This window comes from Gorilla gorilla, chromosome 9 (assembly GCF_029281585.2).
Source record: "Gorilla gorilla gorilla isolate KB3781 chromosome 9, NHGRI_mGorGor1-v2.1_pri, whole genome shotgun sequence".
In the NCBI taxonomy this organism is placed as follows: Eukaryota; Metazoa; Chordata; class Mammalia; order Primates; family Hominidae; genus Gorilla; species Gorilla gorilla.
In genome coordinates, this window is record NC_073233.2 from 74,504,336 (window position 1) to 74,529,718 (window position 25,383).

Sequence of the window (25,383 nt, forward strand, 5' to 3'; positions counted from 1 at the left end):
ACAGGGTTTCACCATGTTAGCCAGGATGGTCTCGATCTTGGGATCCACCCTCCTTGGCCTCCCAAAGTGCTGGGATTACAGGCATGAGCCACCGCACCCGGCCTCCATCTCCATTTTAAAAAATAATAATAATAATAATTTTTAAAAATCTCAAGGGCTGGGCACAATGGTCCATGCCTGTAATCCCAGCACTTTTGGGAGTCAGGTGGATTACCTGAGCTTAGGAGTTCAAGACCAGTCTGAGCAACATGGTGAAACCCCATCTCTACTAATAATACAAAAATTAGTCAGGCATGGTGGGACATGCCTGTAATCCCAGCTTCTGAGGGGTCTGAGGCACAAGAATCACTTGAACCCAGGAGGTGGAGATTGCAGTGCGCCGAGATCGTGCCATTGCACTCCAGCCTGGCTGACAGAGTACAACTCTGTCTCAGAAACAAACAAGAAAAATATTTTTAAAAAGAAATCTCACCAGGCGCGGTGGCTCACACTTGTAATTCCAGCACTTTGGGAGGCTGAGGTGGGCAGATTGCCTGAGGTCGGGAGTTGGAGACCAGCTTGATCAACATAGAGAAACCCCGTCTTTACTAAAAAAATACAAAATTAGCCGGGAGTGGTGGTGCATGCTTGTAATCCCAGCTACTCGGGAGGTTGAGGCAGGAGAATCACCTGAACCCGGGAGGCAGAGGTTGCAGTGAGCCAAGATCGTGCCATTGCACTCCAGCCTGGGCAACAAGAGCAAAACTCCATCTCAAAAATAAATAAATAAATAAATAAATAAATAGTAGAAATTGGGTGACTCCAAAGCCTGTGTCTTTCTGCTACCATGGGGATAAGGGAGAACAAGGCACAGGAGGTCCTTTTTTTGAGACAAAATCTTGCTCTGTCGCCCAGGCTGGAGTGCAGTGGTGCGATCTTGGCTCACTGCAACCTCTGCCTCCCAGGTTCAAGCAATTCTCCTGCCTCAGCCTCCCGAATAGCTAGGATTACAGGTGTGCGCCACCATGCCCAGCTAGTTTTTGTATTTTTATTAGAGATGGGGTTTCGCCATGTTGCCCAGGCTGGTCTTGAACTCCTGACCTCTGGTGATCCACACGCCTCGGCCTCACAAAGTGCTGGGATTACAGGTGTGAGCCACCGCGCCCGGCCAGGAGGTCCTTTTTGACATTGGTTCCATCTCATCTTCTGCCATGGCCCTGTGCTCACTGCCTACTCATAGAGCCCCACTGCCCCACTTTGCCCCAACCATTAAAGTCTTCTGTCCTGTAGACTCCTAATTGTTGTCAGCTTTTAACCATGAACTCAGCTAAGAGACTAGGCCACTGGCCTGGGAGGAAAGAAAAAGAAAAAACAAATTGGGCAACTGCTATGTGCTGAGCAGCCCAATCACTGTGCCTAGCAGGGGGTTTCCCATACCTCTGCTCATTAATGCCCACAAAGACCCCCGAAATCTACCAGCTCATGCCCAGGCTGGTCTCGAACTCCTGAGCTCAAGTGATCCGCCCACCTCAGCCTCCCAAAGTGTTAGGATTATAGGTGTGAGCCACTGCGCCCGGCCACCACAATCAATTTTAGAGTATTTTTGTCACCCCAAAAATAAACCCCATACCTGTTAGCAGTCACTCTCATTTCCCTCAACCTCCCCCGGCCCCTGGTAACCATTAATCTAATTTTTATTTCTATGAATTTGCTTATTCTGGATATTTCATATAAATGGAATCATCCAATATGTGATCTTTTGTGTCTGGTGTCTTTCATTCAGCATGATTTTGTTTTGTTTTGTTTTGTTTTGTTTGAGATGGAGTCTTGCTCTGTTGTCCAGGCTGGAATGCAGTGGTGCAATCTCTGCTCACTGCAACCCCTGCCTCCCAGGTTCAAGGGATCCTCCTGCCTTAGCCTTCTAAGTAGCTGGGACAGGCGTGCACCACCACACCCAGATAATTTTTGTATTTTTGGTAGAGATGGGGTTTCACCATGTGGACCAGGCTGGTCTCAAACTCCTGACATCAGGTGATCTGCCAGCCTCAGCCTCCCAAAGTGCTGGGATTACAGCTGTAAGCCACTGCACCCGGCCTCCATGTTGTCCTTTTTATTATGACTATTGCTATCCTAGTGTGTGTGCAGTGGTATCTTATTGTGGTTTTGATTTGCCTGTCTTTAGTAAATATGATATCGAGCATCTTTTTATGTGTTTATTGGCCATTTGTATATCTTCTTTGGAGAAATATCTATTCAAATCCTTCACCAATGTAAAAACTGAGTTATTTGCCTTTCTTAATTGTTAAGATTTATATATTCTAGATACGATTCCCTTATCAGGTTTATGATCACAGATATTTTCTCCTATTCTGTGTCTTTCACTTGCTTGATGGTGTCCACAGAAGCACAAGTTTTACATTTTGATCTATCACTTATTAACTGTAAGACCTGAGCAGGCCTGATGCAGTGGCTCACACCTGTAATCCCAGCACTTTGGGAGGGCAAAGTGGGACGATGGCTTGAGCTCAAGAGTTCCAGCCTGCAGAGAGCTATGATTGCACCACTGCATTCCAGCCTGGATGACAGAGAAGGACCTGGTCTCTAAGATTTTGAGCAAATTGCTCTGCTTCTCTGAGCATTTCTCACCTGTGAAGTGAGCATGATGATGTCTTGTAGGTATAGGATAAAACTATAATGAGGTGAGAAACACAAAGGCCAGATCACAGAGCTTGGTTAGGCTCAGGTAGAATCTATACTTAGCCGAGACTCTCATGGGAGGAAGGGAATGTCTCTGAGGCTGCAGGTCATGGGTGATCCACAGGCCTCCCCATGCCTCTTTCCCCCATTATTTCCACTGTATGTGTTTATTGGCTCTGTCTGAACCTACTCCTTGAGGGCAGAGATTTCTCAGCTTTCCTGATTGCTGCTTCTTCAGTGCCTAGCACATTGCCACACCCATAGACAATGTACATCAAATATATGATGGATGAATGAATGAATGAAAATGAAATGAAATCCCCCACTCAAGGCTGCACTCCAGCCTGAGCAACAGAGCAAGACCCTAGCTCAAATATATATATATATACATATATATATATTTGGGGCCAGGCACGTTGGCTCACGCGTGTAATCCCAGCACTTTGGGAGGCTGAGGTGGGCGGACCACGAGGTCAGGAGATCAAGACCATCCTGGCTAACAAAGTGAAACCCCATCTCTACTAAAAATAAAAAAAATTAGCTGACCGTGATGGTGGGCACCTGTAGTCCCAGCTATTCAGGAGGCTGAGGCAGGAGAATGTCATGAACCCAGGAGGCGGAACTTGCAGTGAGCCGAGATTGCGCCACTGTACTCCAGCCTGGGCGACAGAGCAAGACTCCCTCTCAAAAGAAAAAAAATATATATATATACACACACATACATATATACACACATAATATATATATACACACATATATATGTGTGTGTATGTGTATGTGTATATATATATATATATATATATATATATTTTTTTTTTTTTTAAAGAAACTCAAAAAATTAGCCAGGTACAGTGGTGAGCAGCTGTAGTCCCAGCTACTTAGGAGACTGAGGCAGGAGGATTGCTTGAGCCCAAGAGTTCAAGCTGCAGTGAGCTATGATCAGGCCACTGCACTCCAGCTTGGGCAACAGAGCAAGACCCCGTCTCTAAAATTGAAAAAAAAAAAAATTCAGGTGCTGTAGCTCATACCTGTAATCCCAGCACTTTTGGAGGTTGAGGCAGGTGGATCGCCTGAGCTCAGGAGTTTGAGACCAGCCTGGCCAACGTGGTGAAACCCCATCTCTACTAAAAATACAAAAATGAGCCATGCGTGGTGGCAGGCGCCTGTAATCCCAGCTACTCAGGAGGCTGAGGCAGGAGAATCGCTTGAACCAGGGAGGCAGAGGTTGCAGTGAGCTGAGATCGTACCACTGCACTCCAGCCTGGGCAACAGAGTGAGACTCTGTCTCAAAAAATAAATAAATAAATAAATAAATAAAAATTAAATTAAATTTAAAAATTGTAACACTTATCCCCACAGCACGAAACAGATATTGGAGGTGGGTATGGGAAGGCTTACTTTTCAGTACACATCCTGGTATACTTTGTACCATGTGCACGTAACTGGTAAAAATTTAATGAATTTTCTTCTTCCTAATAGTGTTTGAGAACTAAAAGAGGTGACAATTTAATGTAGTGTGATAGGAATGCTAAAGTGAGTTGTTCCAAAGATCACCTTTGCCTCTGACCTTTCCCACTACAATTAACTCCAAGGTCTCAGTTCTTTTGATACAGGAGATTTGGCTTGTATTGTGCAAGGCTTGACATAATGGGACTACTAGACTTGGGGATTCTTTCATGAGAATTTCACTAAGAAAACAATAGTTTTAGTCTCAATCCCTTCATAGTTGGAAGCATAATGTTCCTGAACCCTCCACTCCCAGATATAGACAAATATTTCTTCTTCCAAAGCAGTAAAGAGGTCTAGATGAGCTGCTGGCCATTTAGGGGTGAGGGAGGCATTTGAGGGCACTGGGCCTGGTCAAGGCGTAATAGGGGTATTCCCAGGAGCTACTAAAGGCTGGCTGCTGAGCTCCTGAACAGGGTTGACTGGTGGGGATCCTTCAGGGCCGAGACCAGGTGGCGAACCCGCCGCTGCTGTTGCAGCCAATAGAGCATCTCCACTTTGTCGCTCTTCATCTTGTCCAGGTAGGGCTGCCCCTTGAAGATCACTGGCTCGCCAAAGATTAACTCTATCTCCTCCAGGAGGGAAACCAAAGAAGACTCCATTAAGTTGAGCTTTCTGTGGAGATGGCTTCGGATCTGATTCTCCTCCAGGAAGTGACTGGAGCTCAAGTTGATCTTTTTGAAGAAGCGGTTGGGGTTGGAAGCTTGTCCCTCAAACCACTCTAGTCTAGCCAGCAATGCCTCCCGCAGCTGAATGGGCTTCAGGGCCCGCTCCCAGGCATTCACCAGTGAAGGCAGCTGCCTCAGGCGGGCTTTGGAGCTATATTTAATGGTCATGTCCACCTGATCCTTGTCAGGGACCTCAAGCATGGACCACAGTTGTTCCAGACGCTTCTGCAGGCTCAGAATTTTGTGGGGTTCTCCCAGGTGGGGTGTCTTCCCAGCTCCTAGCCTGTGCTCTAGCACAGTGTTCCAATCCCACTCACCTGGCACAAAGTCTGGTTCTTCATCTTCTAGCAATGGGGGAGGGTGCTGAATCTCTAGGGACTCTCTGACAGGGGCCACAATCTCCACAGGAACCTCTTCTTCATGCATTTGAAAGATGACATGAAGGAAATCTGTTTCATGGTTGGTGAGGTACTTGAAGTAGTCATCCACAGACAAGGTGGTTTTCCATGAGTTCATCAAGGAGGCCTTGTTTGACCACTTCTCCCAGCTTTTGGTTGCTTGGAGTGATGGGAGGGAGGGCATCTTCTTAGTATTGGACTGTAAAGTGTTTGCTCTCTGGGAGTAAAGTCCAACCAGCTCAGGGTTGATGATTTGAGGCTGTTTTTCTTGACGTAGAAAGGCTGAGGACAGGAAGGTCGACCAGTCTTTATCTGCTGCAGGCTCAACTAGGGGCCCTTGATCAAAATGTAAGTGGTCAGAAGAGACATGGCTCATCAACTCCTTGTAGACCTCCCTGGTAGTACTGCCAACAAAGTTATCAATATCCATTTTTTCAATGGCTTTGGGATCCAGTTCACCAGCCAGATGGTTATACAGGGCTCCGGCCCCCTCAATGTGGAAAGAGTCTAAGAAGTTTCTATCAGAGACCCGTACGGCAGCCGCCTGGACCACGACCTCATTTCTAAGCTTCAAAGTAATGGTCACTGGCTGTGGGTGAAGTGGAAAGGATTTGGGGGGCTGGGGGTCCCACTGCCCAGAGGCTTCTTCCTCCTGGAGGTTCCTCAACATCTTCTCCAGCTCCTCCAGGCGATGCCCTGCAGCTGGGTGACAGGTCACAACCCCCAGGAGAGGAGGCAGGCCTGAGTCCAGTGGTGGGTAGCGAGTCCCCTCCAACTTCATCTTCTTTATCAACTGCTTCAGATCCTCAGCCACGATGAGCCCAGTCAGCTCTGGTTTGCTCTCTGTAGGCAAGACCAGCGGGGTTAAGGGGCGAGATGGGAGTGGAGGAAGGCCCAACTCATCTGCCAGCCTCCAGCCCTCACGCAGGGAGGGCATGGATTGGCCTCTCCGGAGCTCAGGGTAGAAAGACGAGGGGGAAGCCTTGCTGGTGGGGGCCACAGGATAGCCGGGCAGCGACACCATCTGTGAGGAACAGATGTCGATTTCTCTCTTCTTTCCTATGGAGGGCAGCCAGTGGAAAGGCTTTTTCCTCTTCAACCGAGGGATGGACTTCAATTCCTTCACTGGATCCATCCTTCCTGGCACATTGAGAAACTCTGGTGGACGGCTGAGTTGGATGAGGTAGTTCAGGTTGAGGTTAGAGCACTGCACTTGGGCGAAGCCAGTGCTGTGAGGCCAGGGGATAGGGCACAGCTTGAACGTCCCAGCGGGGCAGACAGGGCGCAGATTGTCCACATCTCCAGAGGCCTGCTCTGCCCTCAGCAGGGCCTGGAAATCGGCGAGCAGGCCACGGTAGACGTCGGGACTAGTAAGGAAAAGTGTGCAGTCCCTGGCGAGACTGGCGGCCAACCGGGTGAGGGTGGCTGATTCAGTGAAGACCCCCCTGGGGGTCGACATGGTCACCAGCAGGTGCAGGTAGCGCAAGAAGAGCTGCTCGCTGCTCAGCAGCACGTAGGCCTCGAGCCGCTTCCGCAGCTTCTGGTTGTTTTTGTGGCTCAGACTAAGTTCGGCGGGCGGCTCCCGCCAGCTGCACTTCAGCTCGTCCAGGATGACCTTGATGAGACGTAGTCGGGCCTCAGGAGGCACTCGCGCTGCTATCCCGCTGCCGGCCAGCAGCTTGGCCACCCGGCTGCACAGCGACGCCACCGTCAGCTTCGCGAGAGGGAAGGACTGCAGAATCCGGCCCTCCTGCGGGGGGCGCTTCTGAGGCTCTGGGGACGTCGTCCTAGTGGGGAAGAGCGATAGCGGACGCAGCAGCCGGTGGTAAAACTGCTGGAGCTCAGGCTCGGGCTTCGGTGGCTCCATCTTAGAACCGGCGGCCGCCACCGTCCAGGAACAGAAAGCCGAAGGGTTACTAAGGCAACCAGGAGCCCGACGGCCCGAGTGCGCCTGCGCGGCCGCCACCCGGTGGCTGACGAAGCAGGGCCTTGCGTGCGCACGCACTAGGAGGAGGAGTTAAGGGTGGCTTTAGAGGCTCAGTCCCCGCGACGCCGCGCTGGTTGGTGCTCCTGCGCCGGAGAAGTTCTGCGTCTCGGGGTGGTGACTGGGTCTAGAATGGCTTCGGACTCGGGGAACCAGGGGACCCTCTGCACGGTGAGGGTCGAGGCTTCGTGTGGAGCCTCGCCTGGCAGAGATCCTCGGCCCCTGGGGTGATCGTTACCTTGGGAAGAGGGGAAGGAGTGGGCACTTGGGTTGGGGCCTGGGGCCATGGGATGAAACTAGGGTGCGAGGGTAGCAGGGACCCTGCGTGAGTGTTGGGGGGTGACTCCCATGGTCCTGGAATGGTCATGAGAGATCATGAAGAAGGTGCTTGAAGAGGGGTTACGTGGGGCTTGTTCCCAGACCCTTGGGGTGGTCATAGAGTAGGTGGTGAAACAAAGTCATACCAAGGCACTTCCCCAGCGATCATCGGTTGGTCCCTGCCGCCCTTGCAGTTGGAGTTCGCGGTGCAGATGACCTGTCAGAGCTGTGTGGACGCGGTGCGCAAATCCCTGCAAGGGGTGGCAGGTAAGAACAGGGTAAACTTTTCTGCAGAGAGTCCAGAAGCCTCTGGGAGGGACCAGGCGAATCTATTAGGCGAACCTTACTCCCATTTTACAGATGCAGAAACTGAACCCCAAAGCGTGAAAGGCATGTTCTCAGAGTTACACACACACCTGGAGGCAGAGCCTAGAGTACAGCTGTCCAGCTTGCCTTGACAGATTGTAACTGCCTGTCTTGTTGTCCTGAACCTCAGGTGCCCCAGAGACTGAGGGGCTAGGCTGAGGAAGTTCCTTGGAAAACAGGCAGTTTTTGCTTGGGAAACAACATAATCTTGACAAAGCAAACAGCAGCGCAGGCCCTATACCATCCTGGGTAGCTTTCTATACCACTGGGTGTGGTGGCTCATGCCTGTAATCCCAGCACTTTGGGAGGCCGAGGTGGGTGGATCACAAGGTCAGGAGATCGAGACCATCCTGGCTAACACAGTGAAACCCCGTCTCTACTAAAAAATACGAAAAATTAGCCGGGCGTGGTGGTGGGCGCCTGTAGTCCCAGCTACTTGGGAGGCTGAGGCAGGAGAATGGCGTGAACCCAGGAGGCGGAGCTTGCAGTGAGCCGAGATCGCACCACTGCACTCTAGCCTGGGCAACAGAGCGAGACTCCGTCTCAAAAAAATAATAATAAATAAAAGGCCAGCTGGTCTGGAGGTGACCTGGCACAATGAGAAAGATCTGCAAAGGTACAGCCACCAGCATGGCTCTGGGAACTGGCTTCCTTTGATTCTGTTAAGTGTTTATCCAGGCCAGGCTCAGTGGCTCATGCCTGTAATCCCAGCACTTTGGGACACCAAAGTAGGTAGATTGCTCAAGTCCATGAGTTTGAGAGCAGCCTGAGCAACATGGCGAAAACCCTCCTCTATAAAATATACAAAAATTAGCTGGGCGTCATGGTGCACTCCTGTAGTCCCAGCTACTGGGGAGGCCGAGGCAGGAGGATTGCTTGAGTCCAGGAGGTGGAGGCTGCAGTGAGTTGGATCACTCCACTGCACTCCAGGCCGGGTGACAGAGTGAGACCCTGTCTCAAAAAAAAAAAAAAAAAAAAAAACAAGTTCACCCAGTCATTCGGCAGGTATGGACCAGACACTGGGGCTTTTTAGGGAGAAGAGTTCACATGGGTATCGGCACATCCCCTGCACTCAGGTGGAAATGAGCATGCAAGCGTTGCCTGGATGGCATTCGCAGAATGCTTCGTGGAAAGAGCAGTGGTGAGAGGGAATGAGATAAGATGGCTTCTGAAGCTGGGACCCTGGTAGTGGTGGACTCTGTAAAGTGATTAGGGGTATGAGCTCTAGAGTTCAAACCCCCTCGTTGCCACTTAATGGCACTAAGACTTCATGCATGTTACTTTTTGTGTCTCTGTTTCTTCCATGTTAAATGGGGGATGATAATAGAAGCTAATCTGGAGGATTGTCCTGAAGAGTAACCGAGTTAATACAAAAAAAGCATTTAGAAAAGTCTTTGGCATGTAATAACAGCCCAGTAAATCCTAGGGGATTATGAGAAGAAGGGCTTACAGGTGGTGATCTGGATGGAAGGAGGCTGGAGGGGACAATGTTGAAGCTGGTTTGCTTAGACTATGCGTTTTGGGTGGTGAGTGGGCCCTCCACTTCCCGTACAACTTGCTTGCCAGGAGAGCAGACAGCTGGCCTTTCTCTTGGACCCGGAGCAGTTTTCAGCCCTCAGCATGTTTCTTAGGCAACAGATAAAGACTTGTGGTGACTCTGTGTTTTCTGGTCCGGCTTGGCTTTCTCATGGGGCCAGGGAGGGAAGCTGTAGTTTTCTAGAATGCACACACACAGAGAAAGAGAGTTGCCATCTCAGGAGGCCTGGGGGAAGGCCTTCTCAGGAGGTAAGCAGGAGGAGCCCCCAGCCCAAGGCTCACCCCCTTGAATCTCTATCACTTGCCCTGGTGTTCTCTGTGGCCTTCTGTTTTCTCTCTCACTGGGCTCTGAGCCAACCAAGGGTGGGCCTGGCTACATTCCAAGGTCTACCAGTCTTAACTCAAGGAGCAAACTGAATGGCTGCTTAGCTAAGGTACCAGCCTCCCTCTTGGTTTAGACTCAGTCAATAATTCAGGAGGTACATAGTGACAAGGAACTTCCCACTTCAGGAGCAGAGAATCAGCTCTTCTCTGGAGACCTGAGGGTCTGGGAACCCTCCTATGCTGAGGCCTGTCATCAGGACATCTTATCTGCTATGTGTCCAAAACATACTTAGGCCTCCACACTGCTCCAGGCCACCCCACCTCTCCCTAGCCTGTGTAAGAACCTCATCCTTTGATGGGTTCCCCATTGCTTCTGTTGCCCCCTCTAATAGCTTTTGCACATAAAAGCCAGGGTCTTGTTTTGCTCTGTTGCTCAGGCTGGAGTGCAGTGGCACCATCTCAGTTCACTGCAACCTCCACCTCCCGGTTCATTTGATTCTCCCACCTCAGCCTCCCGAGTAGCTGGGATTACAGGTGTGCACCACCATGCCTGGCTAATTTTCGTACTTTTACTAAAGATGGAGTTTTGCCATGTTGGCAAGGCTAGTATCCAACTCCTGGCCTCATGTGATCCACCTGCCTCAACCTCCCAAAGTGCTGGGATTATGGGTGTGTGCCACCACGCCTGGCCATCTGACAACTGACTTTTTTTTTTTTTTTTTTTTTGAGACGGAATCTCGCTCTGTTGCCTGGGCTGGAGTGCAGTGGCGCAATCTCGGCTCACTGCAAGCTCCGCCTCCCGGGTTCACGCCATTCTCCTGCTTCAGCCTCCTGAGTAGCTGGGACTACAGGCGCCCGCCACCATGCCTGGCTAACTTTTTCGTATTTTTAGTAGAGATGGGGTTTCACCATGTTAGCCAGGATGGTCTCGATCTCCTGACCTTGTGATCCACCCACCTCGGCCTCCCAAAGTGCTGGGATTACAGGAATGAGCCACCGCGCCCGGCCGACAACTGACTTTTGAACTTGACCCTTGTGGACCTCACAGAGCTCCTGCCCTCACAGAGCTGGCGGCCTAGGAGTGAAACAGAGGATTGTAGTCAGTGCAATGTGAATTACAGGAGGGGGAATGTGAGCTGCTACAGGACCACAAGGGGTGTGGTCCTAACCCAGCTTGGAGCCTAGGGGCTGCTTCCTAGGGTGAGTACAATATCTGGGTTAAGTGCTGGGGCTCTGGAGCTAGGCTGCATGGTCAGAGGTCCAGTTGCACAACTTACTACAGTGCGACTTTGAGCAAGTTTCTTCATCTTTCTGTGCCTCAGTTTTCTCATCTGTAAAATGGGGATCATTGTACCTAACTTAGAGGCTTAGTAGGAGTACCAAATATGTTAAGACAGGTAAAACACAGGATTCACTCACTGTCCATGCCCAGTAAGTGTTAGCTCTATTAATGATGGCAATAGTCCCTGCCTTTTATGCGTGTAATAGCTTTATTAAGATATAATTCGGCTGGGCGCAGTGGCTCACACCTGTAATTCCAGCACTTTGGGAGGCTGAGGCAGGCAGATCATGAGGTGAGGAGATCGAGACCATTCTGGCTAACACGGTGAAACTCTGTCTCTACTAAAAACACAAAAAATTAGCCGGGCTTGGTGGCGGGCGCTTGTAGTCCCTGCTACTTGGGAGGCTGAGGCAGGAGAATGGCGTGAACCCAGGAGGTGGAGCTTGCAGTGAGCCCAGATGGCGCCACTGCACTCCAGCCTGGGCGACAGAGTGAGACTCTGTCTCAAAAAAAAAAAAAAAGATATAATTCATAGGCTGGGCAGCTAGGCACAGTGGCTCACGCCTGTAATTCCAGCACTTTGGGAGGCTTGCTTGAACCCAGGAGGCAGAGGTTGCAGTGAGCCAAGATTATGCCACTGCTCTCCAGCCTAGGTGACAAAGCGAGACTCCATCTCGAAAATAAAAAAAGATATAATTCATGTACTATAAAAATCACCCATTTAGGCCAGGCGCAGTGGCTCACGCCTGTAGTCCCAACAGTTTGGGAGGCTGAGGTTGCAGTGAGCCGAGATTGTGCCATTACACTCCAGCCTGGGTGACACAGCGAGACTCTGTCTCAAGAAAAAAAAGAAAAAAAAAATCACCCATTTAAAGGATACAGTTCATCTGTTTGTAGTATTTTCAGAGTTGTACAACCATCTCTCCACTGTCAGTTTTACATTTTTATCACTTCATAAAGAAATCCTAGGCCACAGCCAGGCGTGATGGCTCATGCCTGTAATCTCAGTACTTTGGGAGACTGAGGCAGGCAGATGACCTGAGGTCAGGAGTTCGAGAGCAGCCTGGCCAACATGGTGAAACCCCATGTCTACTAAAAGAAAAAAATACAAAAAAATTAGCTGGGCATGGTGGTGGTGTGTGCCTGTAGTCCCTGCTACTTGGGAGGCTAAGGCAGGAGAATCGCTTGAACCCGGGAGATGGAGGTTTCAGTGAGCTGAGATTGTGCCACTGCACTCCAGCCTGGGTGACAGAGCGAGACTCCATCTCAAAAAAATAAAAAAAAAATTTAAAAAAATAGAGAAAGAAAATAGATTGGTGGCAGGGGTGGGAGAATAGGAGGGTGATAGCTAAGGGATATAGGATTTCCTTTCCTTTTATTTTATTTTAGAGATGGAGTCTCACTTTTTCACCCAGGCTGGAGTGCAGTGGTGCAATCTCAGCTTACTGCAACCTCCGCCTCCTGGGTTCAAGCAGTTCTTGTGCCTCAGCCTCCCGAGTAGCTGGGACTACAGGTGCGCACCCCCTTGTCTGGCAAATTTTTATATTTTTGGTAGAGACAGGGTTTCACCATGTTGGCCAGGCTGTTCTCAACCTCCCGACCTCAGGTGATCCACCCACGTCGCCCTCCCAAACTGCTGGGATTACAGGCGTGAGCCACCGCACCTGGCCTATTTTGTTCTTTTTGTTTGTTTTATTCCGTATCGGAGTCTTGCTCTGTCGCCCAGGCTGGAGTGCATTGGCATGGTGGCTCACGCCTGTAATCCTAGCACTTTGGGAGGCCAAGGTGGGTGGATTACCTGAGGCCAGGGGTTCGAGACCAGCCTGGCCAACATGGTGAAACCCCATCTCTACTAAAAATACAAAAATTAGCCGGGCATGGTGGTGCACGCCTGTAGTCCCAGCTACTTGGGAGGCTGAGGCAGGAGAATCACTTGAATCTAGCAGGTGGAGGTTGCAGTGAGCCAAGATCGTGCCACTGCACTCCAGCCTGAGCAACAGAGAGAGACTCTGTTTCAAAAAAAAAAAAATTTTTTTTAAGCTATCTCCTACAGAAAGAATATTTTCTGTTTGTGGATTTGCCTATTCTAGATATCTAATATACATGGCATTATATATGTGGCTTTGTGACTGGCCTTCTTGTAGCATAATGTCTCAAGGTCCGTCCATGTTGTAGCATGTATCAGCACTTCGTTCCTGAATAGTATTTCATTGTATGGATACCACATTTTATCTGTTCATTAGTTGATGGGCATTTGGGTTATTTTTATCTTTTGGCTATTGTGAATAATGCCGCTATGCATAGCCCACTTAAAAAAAAAAACACTGCCTTAAAAAGAATGATGTATGTTTCCAAAGTTATAAATAATGCCTGGAGTGTATTAGAACTCACAGAAATCCTGGGGGCAAGGTGGCATTATCCCCATTTATATGAAAAGAAACAGACTCAGAAGTGAAGAGGCTTACTCAGGGTTACACGGTTACAAAGTAGCTTGCCTCTGACCATGGGAAGTTTGGTGGAAATGGGGATGGAGAATTGCTGTCTGTTTTTCTGTTCCCTGCTGCCAGCACTGGGTGCCAGCCTCTGTTGCCCTCTTCCCTCTCTCTCTTGCCAGGTGTCCAGGATGTGGAGGTGCACTTGGAGGACCAGATGGTCTTGGTACACACCACTCTGCCCAGCCAGGAGGTGCAGGCTCTCCTGGAAGGCACAGGGCGGCAGGCGGTACTCAAGGGCATGGGCAGTGGCCAGTTGCGTGAGTGACCACTGTGGCCTTGGCCCCTCTGGGAGGGAGGTGGCTCAGAGCTGGTACAAATCTAATCATAGGATTCTTGGGCTCTGGGTTGGAGTGGCTTTGAGGAAGGTGTGAAAATTATGTGAGACTCCCCGCCCTTCCCGAGCTGCTGAAGAGGTGTGCTGGGTGAGGTGGCAAGCCAGCCCAAGTGTCTAATACCTTGCAGAGAATCTGGGGGCAGCAGTGGCCATCCTGGGGGGGCCTGGCACCGTGCAGGGGGTGGTGCGCTTCCTGCAGCTGACCCCTGAGCGCTGCCTCATCGAGGGAACTATTGACGGCCTGGAGCCTGGGCTGCATGGACTCCACGTCCATCAGTACGGGGACCTTACAAACAACTGCAACAGGTGAGTTGTCTGAAGTCTCCCCAGTAGCATTCTCAGCTACACATTTTCACACTTGGCCCTCACCAATACTCTATGAGGTACATACACACAGGCACAACCTCCAGATGAGGAAACTGAGGCTCACAGAGGTTAAATGACTTGCCAAAGGTCCAGAGCAGGTAAAAGGTAGAGTTGGGATTTGAGTCAAGATCTGACCTTGGCTGGGCACAGTAGCTCACACCTGTAATCTAGCACTTTGGGAGGCTGAGATGGCCGGATCACCTGAGGTCAGGAGTTCAAGACCAGCCTGGCCAACATGGTAAAACCCCATCTCTATTAACAATACAAAAAAAAATTAGCCAGGCGCAGTGGCACATGCCCGTAATCCCAGCTACTAGGGAGGCCCGTAATCTCCTGAGGCAGGAGAGTCACTTGAACTCAGGAGGTGGAGGTTGTGGTGAGCTGAGATTGCACCACGGCACTCCAGCTCACGGGTGACAGGGCAAAACTCTGTCTCAAGAAAAAAAAAAAAAATCTGATCTTGAAGGTCCTGCTTATAACCACCTTACTGCCTCTGAGATGGAAGGGGACTTCTGGACACAGCAAAGGAAGGGTCCCCATGCCATGGTGTTTGTCATGCTGTGATATAACTAGTTGTTTACTCATCTGTGAATCCCGTGAGCCAGAAGCTTATTCAGGACAGGACCCATGTCTGATTCTTCTCGGTGCCCTCTACCCTAAGCCCAGCACAGAGTAGGCTTGTTTGTTGAATGAATGAATGAATGAATGAATGAATGAATGAAGCAAATATAAATAGATGAGAGGGTAGAGCACCTGGCCTGTGAGCTGCTTTCCTGCCCACCTGTTTCCTTTCTTTCTTAGCTGTGGGAACCACTTTAACCCTGATGGAGCATCTCATGGGGGCCCCCAGGACTCTGACCGGGTAAGTGTCTGTCTGGGTTTGGGCTTGGGCTGAGAGAGAACCCAAAGTCTCAGAGGCAGGGCAGGCAGCTCTTGGGATCATAACAGTGTGATTCCTTTTTGGTGGAGTCTTTTCCTCTCATTTTATTTTGCTGAGTTTGGAAACATTTGTTGACAGTTTCTGTGATCAAGGCCCAGGGGATACAATAGATTACAGCCCCAGTGCCTGACCCAAGGAGCACACAGTCTCTGGGGGAGATTACTGAATTCCATGGTTTCCAGGCAGTGAGATCATCCTTGCAGGAGCCTGCAAGAGGTCCTGGAGCTCACAGTGAATAGTTCATCTGCCTGAGGGGCAGGGGCAGTGGGAGGAAGTGAAATATGGAAGTTGAGCGTTTTACCTAAACTGAAAAGGCTGTCCCTGGCGTTCCCTAACACCCCGGTCCTGGAGTTTCACTTTTCAGCAGAGAATCATTTCCCAATCTTCAGGGAATTTTGTGTTGCCTTAATGATTTTTGCCTTATCTGAGTACTAGTTGTATTGTTAGTTACTCAATCATTTGGTTTTTTTATTTTATTTTCTGAGATGGAGTTTTGTTCTTATTGCCCAGGCTAGAGTGCAATGGCGCAGTCCCAGCTCATTGCAACCTCCGCCTCCCAAGTTCAAATGATTCTCCTGCCTCAGCCTCCCTAGCAGCTGGGACTACAGGTGCACACCACCACACCCGGCTAATTTTTGTATTTTTAGTAGAGATGGGGTTTCACCAGGTTGGCCAGGCAGTCTTGAACTCCTGACCTCAAGTGATCCACCCACCTCAGCCTCCCAAAGTGCTGGGATTACAGGCGTGAGCCACTATGCCCGGCTCTGACTGGGTTATTTTCTATCTTGATGGGTTTGCAACCTTGTGCCACAAAACAATTGAAACCATGGTATGTGTTGCTTAATGCATGTTACTGATTTTTTGGACTTTTCACAGCTCTGTTACCTATCATGCTTTTCTTTTCTTCTGTTTCTTTTCCTTTTCCTTTCTCCCCTCCCCTCCCCTCCCCTCTCCTTTCCGAGATAGGATCTCACTCTGTTGCCCATGCTGGAGTGCAGTGCTGCGATCATGGCTCACTACAGCCTTGAACTCATGGGCTCAAGCAATCCTCCCACCTCACCTGATAGCTGGGACCACAAGCATGTACCATTATGCCCAGCTAATTTTTTTTTTTTTGGTGGTAGAAATAGGGTGTCACTATATTCCTCAGGCTGGTCTCAAACTGCTGGGCTTGAGCAGACCTCCCTCCTCGGCCTCCCAGTGTTAGGATTATAAGCATGAGCCAGCATGCCTGGCCTCTGTCACATTTCTTTTATTTATTTATTTATTTTATTTTTAGTAGAAACGAGGTTTTGCCATGTTGGCCAGGCTGGTCTTGAAGTCCCACCCTCAAGTGATCCGCCTGCCTTGGCCTCCCAAAGTGCTGGGATTACAGGCATGAGCCACTGTGCCCGACCACCCTGTCACATTTCTAATGATCAAAAGTTTTTACTCCCTGTTCTGGGAAATTGGAGAGGCATTTCTATAGAGTCCATTGCACAGTGCCATGCTTATGCTCAGTGATTAGTAATCTGCTGCTGCAAATCAAATGACTCCAAAGTTAGGAGTTAAAACAACAAACATATACTGTCTCTGGGGCAGGAATTTGTGTGTGACTTAGCTGGGTGCCTGCAGCTCAGGGTCTCTCTCGGGGCTGCAGTCATCTCAGGGCCCCACGTGGGGAGAATCTGCTTCCAGGTTTGCTCATGTTGCTGTTGGCAGGCCCCAGGTCCTCCCTGGCTGTTGGCCAGAGACATCGGTTCTTTGCCACATGGGTCTCTCCCTAGGGCAGCTAACAACACGGCAGTTGGCTTCTCTCAGAGTGAATGAGCGAGAGAGAGAGAGATTGAGATTGAGAGAGGGCGTCCAAGACTCAAGCCACATTCTTTTTGTAACCTAATCTTAGAAGTGACACTAGGTCCAGCCCACACTCAAGGGAGGCGCATCATAGAGGCCATTCGCCTCATGCAGCCTTGAAAGATGATGGGCAGGAAGTAGGCATTGAAGAGGGTAAGAGTGGGATTGGCAAGCCCAGCAAAAGAAACTGTCCGGGCAAAGCCCTCGAGGCATGGAATGGCAGGAGCCTGCCTTGTGACCTGTGTTTTCTTCCTGGGCCCCAGGTGGGGCAGGGAATCAGAAGGGGCTGGCATCAGCAGCTGTACCTCACCCAATCCCTTAACTTAGACAAGGAAGAACTGAGCAGGAGCTGACCAGCCAAGGCCACGGTGACTGGCAAGTTGCTGTTGGGTTTTAGCATCTGCTTTTCCCAGGTGGAAAATAATTCCATGTGGGAATTTGCATCCAAGCCTGGTTGTCCCTTGCACATCTCCTAACTGATCTCTAAGCTCCCTTCTGTTCTCTCCTCACCCTGCTCCAGTCTTTACTTTTCATAGACTGCACTAGAAGGATTGTTCTGAAGCCTGGAGTAACCAGGCCATGCCCCTGCCTGAAACTTGTCTTGGCTCCCAGTGCCTGAGAGTACAAGCTGGGCCTAGCTTCTTGATGTGGACATTCAATGCCCCACTCCCCTGGCCTATTGCCCCTGCCTGTTTGCTGAGGAAACAGCCTGGAAAGGCTGCCTTTCCCTGAACTCCTGCTGGGTCATGCCTCCAGCCACACTGTCCAGGCTGCCCCCTGCCTTGAGGCCGCTCTTCCAGCCGGGCACAGTGGCTCACGCCTGCAACCCCAGCACTTTGGGAGGCCGAGGCGGATGGATCACTTAAGTTCAGGAGTTCGAGACCAGGCTGGCCAATATGGTGAAACCCTGTCTCTACTAAAAATACAAAAATTAGGCCAGGTGCAATGGCTCATGCCTATAATCCCAGGGCTTTGGGAGGCTGAGGCGGATGGGTCACTTGAGGTCAGGAGTTTGAGATCAGCCTGACCAACATGGTGAAACCCTGTCTCTATTAAAAATACAAAAGTTGGGCCGGGCACAGTGGCTCATGCCTGTAATCCCAGCACTTTGGGAGGCCGAGGCGGGCAGATCACAAGGTCAGGAGATCGAGACCATCCTGGTTAACATGGTGAAACCCCGTCTCTACTAAAAATACAAAAAATTAGCCAGGCGTGGTGGCGGGCGCCTGTAGTCCCAGCTACTCGGGAGGTTGAGGCAGGAGAATAGCGTGAACCTGGGTGGCAGAGCTTGCAGTGAGCCGAGGTCGCGCCACTGCACTCCAGCCTGGGCGACAGAGCAAGACTCCATCTCAACAAAACAAAACAAAAGTTAGCCAGGCATGGTGGCGTGCATCTGTAGTCACAGCTACTCGGGAGGCTGAGACAGGAGAATTGCTTGAACCTGGGGGGTGGAGGTTGCAGTGAGCCCAGATCGCGCCACTGCACTCCAGCCTGGGCAACAGAGCGAGACTCTGTCTCAATAAATAAATAAATAAATTAATTAATTAATTAATTAAAAGAAATACACAAACTAGCCAGGCGTAGTGGCGCGTGCCTGTAATCTCAGCTACTCGGGAGGCTGAGGCAGTAGAATTGCTTGAACCCGGGAAGCAGAGATTGCAGTGAGCCGAGATCACACCATTGCATTCCAGCCTGGGCATTGCAATGAGACTTCGTATCAAAACAAAACAAAACAAAACAAGCAAAAAAAACCGCTCTTCAGGGCTCTGTATCCCCTCCCCCTTCTTGATCTTTCTACTGTTCAAATCTCCAACGCAGGGTGTAAAAAAAAGTACCAGGTGCAGGCAGCAGATATCCCTCTGGAAAACGAGATAAAGCAGAACTGCCACTTCTTCCTGCCCATCAGTTGGTGGCACAGTGAGATGCCTGGTTACTCAGCAGCAAGGTCATGGGAGCCCACCTGTACTACTGGCACAGGCACTGGTTTCTGCCCAAAATGTCAGATTGGGGACAATTTATTTGCACAGATGTGGGTTTCTGTGGCTCACTAGTAAGGCCTTGTCACCCCAAAACCCATCAACTGTTGTATTCACCCTGTGTGTCATCACCCCTAGTCTGTTCTGTATCTGGGCCCCCACCATGTTCTGAGTCCCTTGAGGATGGTGACCTGCATAATCCCTGCCATGTTGGGTAGTGTCTCTGACCTAGGAGGTGCTCATAGGTGTGTTATGACAATTTTTATTACCGTCAAAGGAGAAGGAGGGCAGAGCCAGCTTCTAGGGGCTAGGACAGGCCCTTTGCTCCTTGCATTTCCTTCTGTTCCTGGAATCTGGGAGTCAGGGAAATGACACTGGCTGCCTATGATGGTCAGGGAAGCCAAGCTTGGCCAACTTAAGCCTATAGGAATTGAAGACAGCCAAGGGCTCACAGAGCCATCAGGAGGCTGCACAACTGAGCTAACTGGAGGCTGAGAAGCAGAGCTGGGCAATTGCCTCGCCGGAAAAAGTCTGATCCAATGGGAATGACTGCACAGGCAGGGGAAACTTCCACTGGCTCTTTTCAGCCCACTGTCATCCTGCCCAGGATTTCAGTTCCAGGGAGGGAGGGTTCAGATGGTCCAGGACTTCCTGGACCACTTTCCACTTCCAGACAGGGCCAAGAGGACCTTGCCTGCCCAGTCCTTGGGGAGCTCAGATCCTACTAGACTGGTACCCACAGGAGGAAATGGGTACTTTAGGGAAGCAGGAAGAGGCATCGGAATCAGGAAATCAGAAGATAGCAGCTTGGCACCACGTGGCACACATCCCCTATACACACACTGGATCTCATTCCAGCACCGCGGAGACCTGGGCAATGTCCATGCTGATGCTGACGGCCGCGCCATCTTCAGAATGGAGGATGAGCAGCTGAAGGTAAGGTGGAAAAGAAGGCGGGCACCCTTCCTAACAGGGTCCATCATCTGAAGCTGTCGTCTCCCCTCAAAGGTATGGGATGTGATTGGCCGCAGCCTGATTATTGATGAGGGAGAAGATGACCTGGGCCGGGGAGGCCATCCCTTATCCAAGATCACAGGGAACTCCGGGGAGAGGTGAGTGGTGTCGGCCCCTGCAGGAGGCTGTGCTCTGTGGATGGTGCATGAGGAACCCAGGGGTGGGGGCCAAACAGGTACCCACCCCTGACCACACATTCTTCTGCAGGTTGGCCTGTGGCATCATTGCACGCTCCGCTGGCCTTTTCCAGAACCCCAAGCAGATCTGCTCTTGCGATGGCCTCACCATCTGGGAAGAGCGAGGCCGGCCCATCGCTGGCAAGGGCCGAAAGGAGTCGGCCCAGCCCCCTGCCCACCTTTGAGCAGGACCTCACCTTGGCTCTGTTGCTGTCCTCCAGGGCGAGCACTTTCCACTTCCAGAGGGGGCCAGAGGGACTTTGCCTGCCCAGTCTTTGGAGAGCTCAGTACAGGGCAGGAGCTGCTGTGGTGTTCCCTTGGCAAATGAAAGTTTTATTTTCGTTTGGGACTTGGTGTTTTGTGCTTGTCTCCATGCCCCTTATGGGCTTGGTGAACATAGCTCTGCCTCTGCCCTTTGTATCAGGGCCACCCCTTAGCATTGGAGCCAAACAAACCTGAATTCAAACCTACACACACACTGAAGTCCCCATCTTCCTCCCTGGAGCCCTAATGAAGAGCCACTACGGTCAAATTTCTGTTTGTGGCCTCCCCCCACCCCTCACTATGGCTGATTGGAACCAAAATGGACACCTGAGCCATTGTGGTCCATGCTTTCCCTGAGAAATCAGGGCAGATCCAGCTTTAGTTTTTTCTTGTGGTTGGACCCATAACATGGGAATATGGGAAGTTTTGGTGACCCTCTTCTCCCTGCCTTATTGACTGAGCATCAGAAAAAGCCAGTCGGCTAAGGAGGAAAAATGAGGCAGGGAGAATCTAAGAGTTGCTGGAGAATCCCAGTCACTCTGGAGTCCCCTCTCTGAGCCTTTCGTGAGGCCAGCTGCCTCCTGCCTGGGATTGAAGAGATGCTCCTGAATCCTCCTAATGCATACCCCTGTTAAGATAATCTGGCTTGAGGCTGGGCACGGTAGCTCACACCTGTAATCCCAGCACTTCAGAAGGCCAAGGCGGGAGGATCTCTTGAGCCCAGGAGTTTGAGACCAGCTGGGGGAACAGAGTAAGACCCTGTCTCTACAAAAAAAAAAAAAAAAAATTTAATTAGCTGGGTGTGATGGTGCATGCTTGTGGTCCCAGCTATTTGGGAGGCTGAGGTGGGAGGATCGCTTCAGCCTGGGAGGTTGAGGCTGCAGTGAACCATGATCACGCCACTGCATTCCAGCCTGGGCAACAGAGCAAGACTCCATCTCAAAAAAAAAACAAAACCAAAAACAAAAAAAAAAAATCTGACTTTATTCCTTTCAGTCATAAGTAAAAATTATCAATTAACATAAGTGAAGTGCTTGGCACACAGCCTGTCATATAAAGTTAAGGGAGCAGCAGCTATGATTCTGAGGCTGCGTGGGACCCTCGGAGGCAGCCCTAGCCAAGCTCCCCTTTCCTATGGTTGGATGAGCTGCTAACCAGGGTACAGTTTGTGGGGCCTCGGGTTCAGAGCCTCCCTATTCGTCTATTATTTCCCTGTACCCCCACCCCCATGGGGTGCCTTGCTCATCCTTGACAAAGCTGCTTTTATGACAGGGTAAGCTGGCAGACTACAAACTTTGCCCCAAGCTGGCAGACTACAAACGTTGTCCCTACACTGCCTGCTTGGAACTGGGTGGGTGGTTTCGCAGTTAGTTGTCCTTGGCTTCGAGGCAGAGCCCCTGGCTCGGATCCCGTTCCCCAGTCCCTGTCTGTTTTCCCTTTCAAGGCTGTGGGTGGGTTCCACCTCTAGCCCCAACCCTTGGACTCTGCTCTTTCTTGCCAAACCTATGCTGGTTCTTTTCCAGCTCCCTGTGGTTGCTGGGAGCCAAACCCTTTTAAGCCCAGACTCAGGCTGTCTTTCCCCACTTCCAGGTCATTGCAGAAATTCATCCTGGATTCTGCCCACAGCTAACCCCTGACATCCTCTCACCTCCATTCTGGAATGATGCCTGGGTTTTAACCTTTTTAAGCCTAAACAGTTCACCATGACACGACTCTATTAGCCTCTTTTTTTTTTTTTTCCTTTTTTTGAGACAGAGTTTCACTCTGTTGCCCAGGCTGGAGTGCAGTGGTGCAATCAAGACTCACTGCAGGCTGGGTGCAGTGACTCACGCCTGTAATACCAGCACTTTGGGAGGCCAAGGTGGGTGGATCACTTGAGGTCAGGAGTTTGAGACCAGCCTGGCCAACATAGCGAAACCCCATCTCTACTAAAAATACAAAAGTTAGCCAGGTGTAGTGGGATTACAGTGCCTGAAATCCCATCTACTCATGAGGCTGAGACAGGCGAATTGCTTGAACCCAGGAGGCAGAGGTTGCAGTGAACCGAGATCACACCACTGCACTCCAGCCTGGGTGACAGAACCAGACTCTTATCTCAAAAAAAAAAAAAAAAAGGAGATCGGCCAGACGTGGTGGCTCACACCTGTAATCCCAGCACTTTGAGAGGCCAAGGCGGGCGGATCACAAGGTCAGGAGATGGAGACCATCCTGGCTAACACGGTGAAACCCTGTCTCTACTAAAAATACAAAAACTTAGCCAGGCATGGTGGCGGGTACCTGTAGTCCCAGTTACTTGGGAGGCTGAGGCAGGAGAATGGCGTGAACCCGGGAGGTGGAGCTTGCAGTGAGCCGAGATGGTGCCACTGCACTCCAGCCTGGGCGACAGAGCGAGACTCCGTCTCAAAAAAAAAAAAAAAAAAAAAGATCAACATCCTCATTAGCTTTCCTTCTGAACTTCTGGCTGTGTGGTTTTTCAAAGTTTATTTTTAAATCACAGGACACTGTTCAAACATCTTGAAGCTTCATTTGCAAAGCAGAAGTGGAACTGCAAGCAAAGATGCTCTGTTTTGGCCAGAACAGTGGCTCATGCCTGTAATCCCAGCACTTTGGGAGGCCAGGGCAGGAGGACTGCTTGAAGCTAGTTAGAAACCAGACTACCCAAGAAAGCAACACCCTGTCTCTACAAAAAATAATTTAAAAGGCTGGGCGCGGTGGCTCACGCCTGTAATCCCAGCACTTTGGGAGGCTGAGGTGGGCGGATCACGAGGTCAGGAGATCGAGACCATCCTGGCTAACATGGTGAAACCCCGTCTCTACTAAAAACACAAAAAATTAGCCAGGCGTGGTGGCGGGTGCCTGTAGTCCCAGCTACTCGGGAGGCTGAGGCAGGAGAATGGTGTGAACCCGGGAGGCGGAGCTTGCAGTGAGCGGAGATCGTGCCACTGCACTCCAGCCTGGGCGAGAGAGCAAGACTCTGTCTCAAAATAATAATAATAATAATGATGATGATGATGATAACTTAAACATTAGCTGAGTGTGGTGGCACAGGCCTATGGTCCCAGCTACTTAGGAGCCTGAGGCAGGAGGATTGCTTGTGCCTAGGAGTGTGCAGCGGCAGTGAGCCATGGTCATGCCACTCTGCTCCAGCCTGCTTGAGAGAGTAAGACCTTGTCTCTAAAAAAATAAAAATAATTTAAAAAAAAAGAGGCCTTTAATCCCAGCAGTTTGGGAGGCCAAGATGGGAGGATTGCTTGATCCCAGGAGGTCAAGGTTGCAGTGAGCCATGATTGTGCCACTGCACTCCAGCCTGGGGGACAGAGTGAGACCCTGTCTCAAAAATAAATCAATAAATGAAAAGGAAAATTTAAGTCCAAAATGGGAAGATTACTTGAGGCCAGGAGTTCGAGACCAACTTGGGCAACATAGCAAGAACCCCATCTCCGAAAAAAAGTTTTTTTTTTGTTTGAGATGGATTTTCTCTCTTGTTGCCCAGGCTGGAGTGCAGTGGGGTGATCTTGGCTCACTGCAACCTCCACCTCCTGGGTTCAAGCAATTCTCCTGCCTTAGCATCCCGAGTAGCTGGGACTAAAGAAAGGTGCATGCCACCACGCCCGGCTAATTTTTTGTATTTTTAGTAGAGATGGGTTTTCACCATGTTAGCCAGGTCCTGACCTTGTGATCTGCCCGCCTCGGCCTCCCAAAGTGCTGGGATTACAGGTGTGAACCACCACACCCGGCCTATACCTCCATATTTTTAAATAACATGACTGTGTCATTGTTTCTTATTTTCAGTCTTGATATTGTCTGTGGAATTCTATATTAGGATGAATTCTGCAGTAAGTAATACAGTCCTAATAGTGGCCAAAGCAATTAAGACATTTAATTATGTCACCAGATCAACAGTCTGGAGATTTGAGGATTCAGAGCAGGTCCAGTGGTGTGGCAACGTCAGGATACTGTCATCATGAACTGTGTGCTTCTCTTCATGTCCCCTCTCCCCTTTTGGTGGCAAGGGTGATTACCACAGCACCATGCCTCCCACTGTCACACATTCACATGATAGGGTGGAAAGCTGGAAGGAAGGAGACCAAAAAGGGAAAAGCTCCTTTCTAGCAGAGAAGAACACCTATGCAATGGAATAATGAAAGTTAGCTGTGAAAACGTCTTTATCTGTGTTGTTACTAATTCATATCAGTTTCCTGTAATCAGTTTCCTTTGTAACAGTGGCAGCTGTAACAAAGTACCACAAACTGTGGCTTAAAACAACAAAAATTTATTCTCACAGTTCTGGAGGCCAGAAGTACAAACTTAGTATCACTGGGCTGAAATCAAGGTGTGGACAAGAGCTTGCTTCCTCCAGAAACTATAGGGAAACATCCCTTCCTGGCCTCTTCCAGCTTTGTGTGGCCGCTGGCATTCCTTGGCTTGTGGCCGAATCTCACTCCAATCTTCAGGGCCAGCACCATCCACTCAGTCTGCTCTGTCTTCCCATGGCCTTTTCCTCCGTGTATTTGTGTCAAATCTCCTTCTGCCTCCCTCTTACAAGGATACATGTGATTGCATTTAACACCACCAGAGTAATCCAGGATAATCTCTTCTTAGCAAGGGCCATTGATTTAATCACATCTTCAGAGACTTTGCCACATAAAGTAACATTCACAAGTTCCAGGGATTAGGACCTAATATCTTTGGAGGCCATTAATAAACCTGCTACAGTGACCTAGTAAACCACAGGTAAATTGATACAATTAACTTAGGAAAAGGTCTCATAAGTAAATTTGACGGGACTCCAGTTTCCATGACAGAATTTCTCTCTAGCCTTTCTCTCCATTCGTTGTAAAGAGATAAGGACTTTACTTATCAGATTGCTTTATTACAGAGATTGTTTTTACCCAAAACTAAGTTTACCTAAGTTTACAAAATT

The 25,383-nt window shown here is 50.0% G+C and overlaps 2 protein-coding genes across 3 annotated transcripts; one reads left to right on the top strand and one right to left on the bottom strand.

The window, feature by feature from the left end:
* Window positions 1-4,275: 4,275 nt before the first annotated feature.
* CCDC87 (coiled-coil domain containing 87) lies at window positions 4,276-7,115 on the bottom strand. Its single transcript, XM_004051603.5, has one exon. It carries the CDS (start codon window positions 7,113-7,115, stop codon window positions 4,569-4,571), a length of 2,547 nt encoding a protein of 848 aa, XP_004051651.2. The 3' UTR covers window positions 4,276-4,568.
* A 60-nt stretch (window positions 7,116-7,175) lies between these two features.
* Window positions 7,176-20,544, top strand: CCS (copper chaperone for superoxide dismutase). 2 transcript variants are annotated; one of them, XM_004051604.4, is made up of 8 exons: window positions 7,176-7,403; window positions 7,745-7,817; window positions 13,673-13,810; window positions 14,016-14,193; window positions 15,055-15,115; window positions 19,864-19,941; window positions 20,014-20,117; window positions 20,227-20,544. In XM_004051604.4, the coding sequence occupies exons 1-8, from the start codon at window positions 7,365-7,367 to the stop codon at window positions 20,378-20,380; spliced, it is 825 nt and encodes a 274-aa protein (XP_004051652.1). In that variant the 5' UTR covers window positions 7,176-7,364; the 3' UTR covers window positions 20,381-20,544. The 2 variants fall into 2 exon arrangements, with proteins under 2 accessions (XP_004051652.1, XP_018893035.1); XM_019037490.3 differs by lacking the exons at window positions 7,176-7,403; window positions 7,745-7,817 and adding an exon at window positions 10,749-10,976.
* Window positions 20,545-25,383: the final 4,839 nt, after the last annotated feature.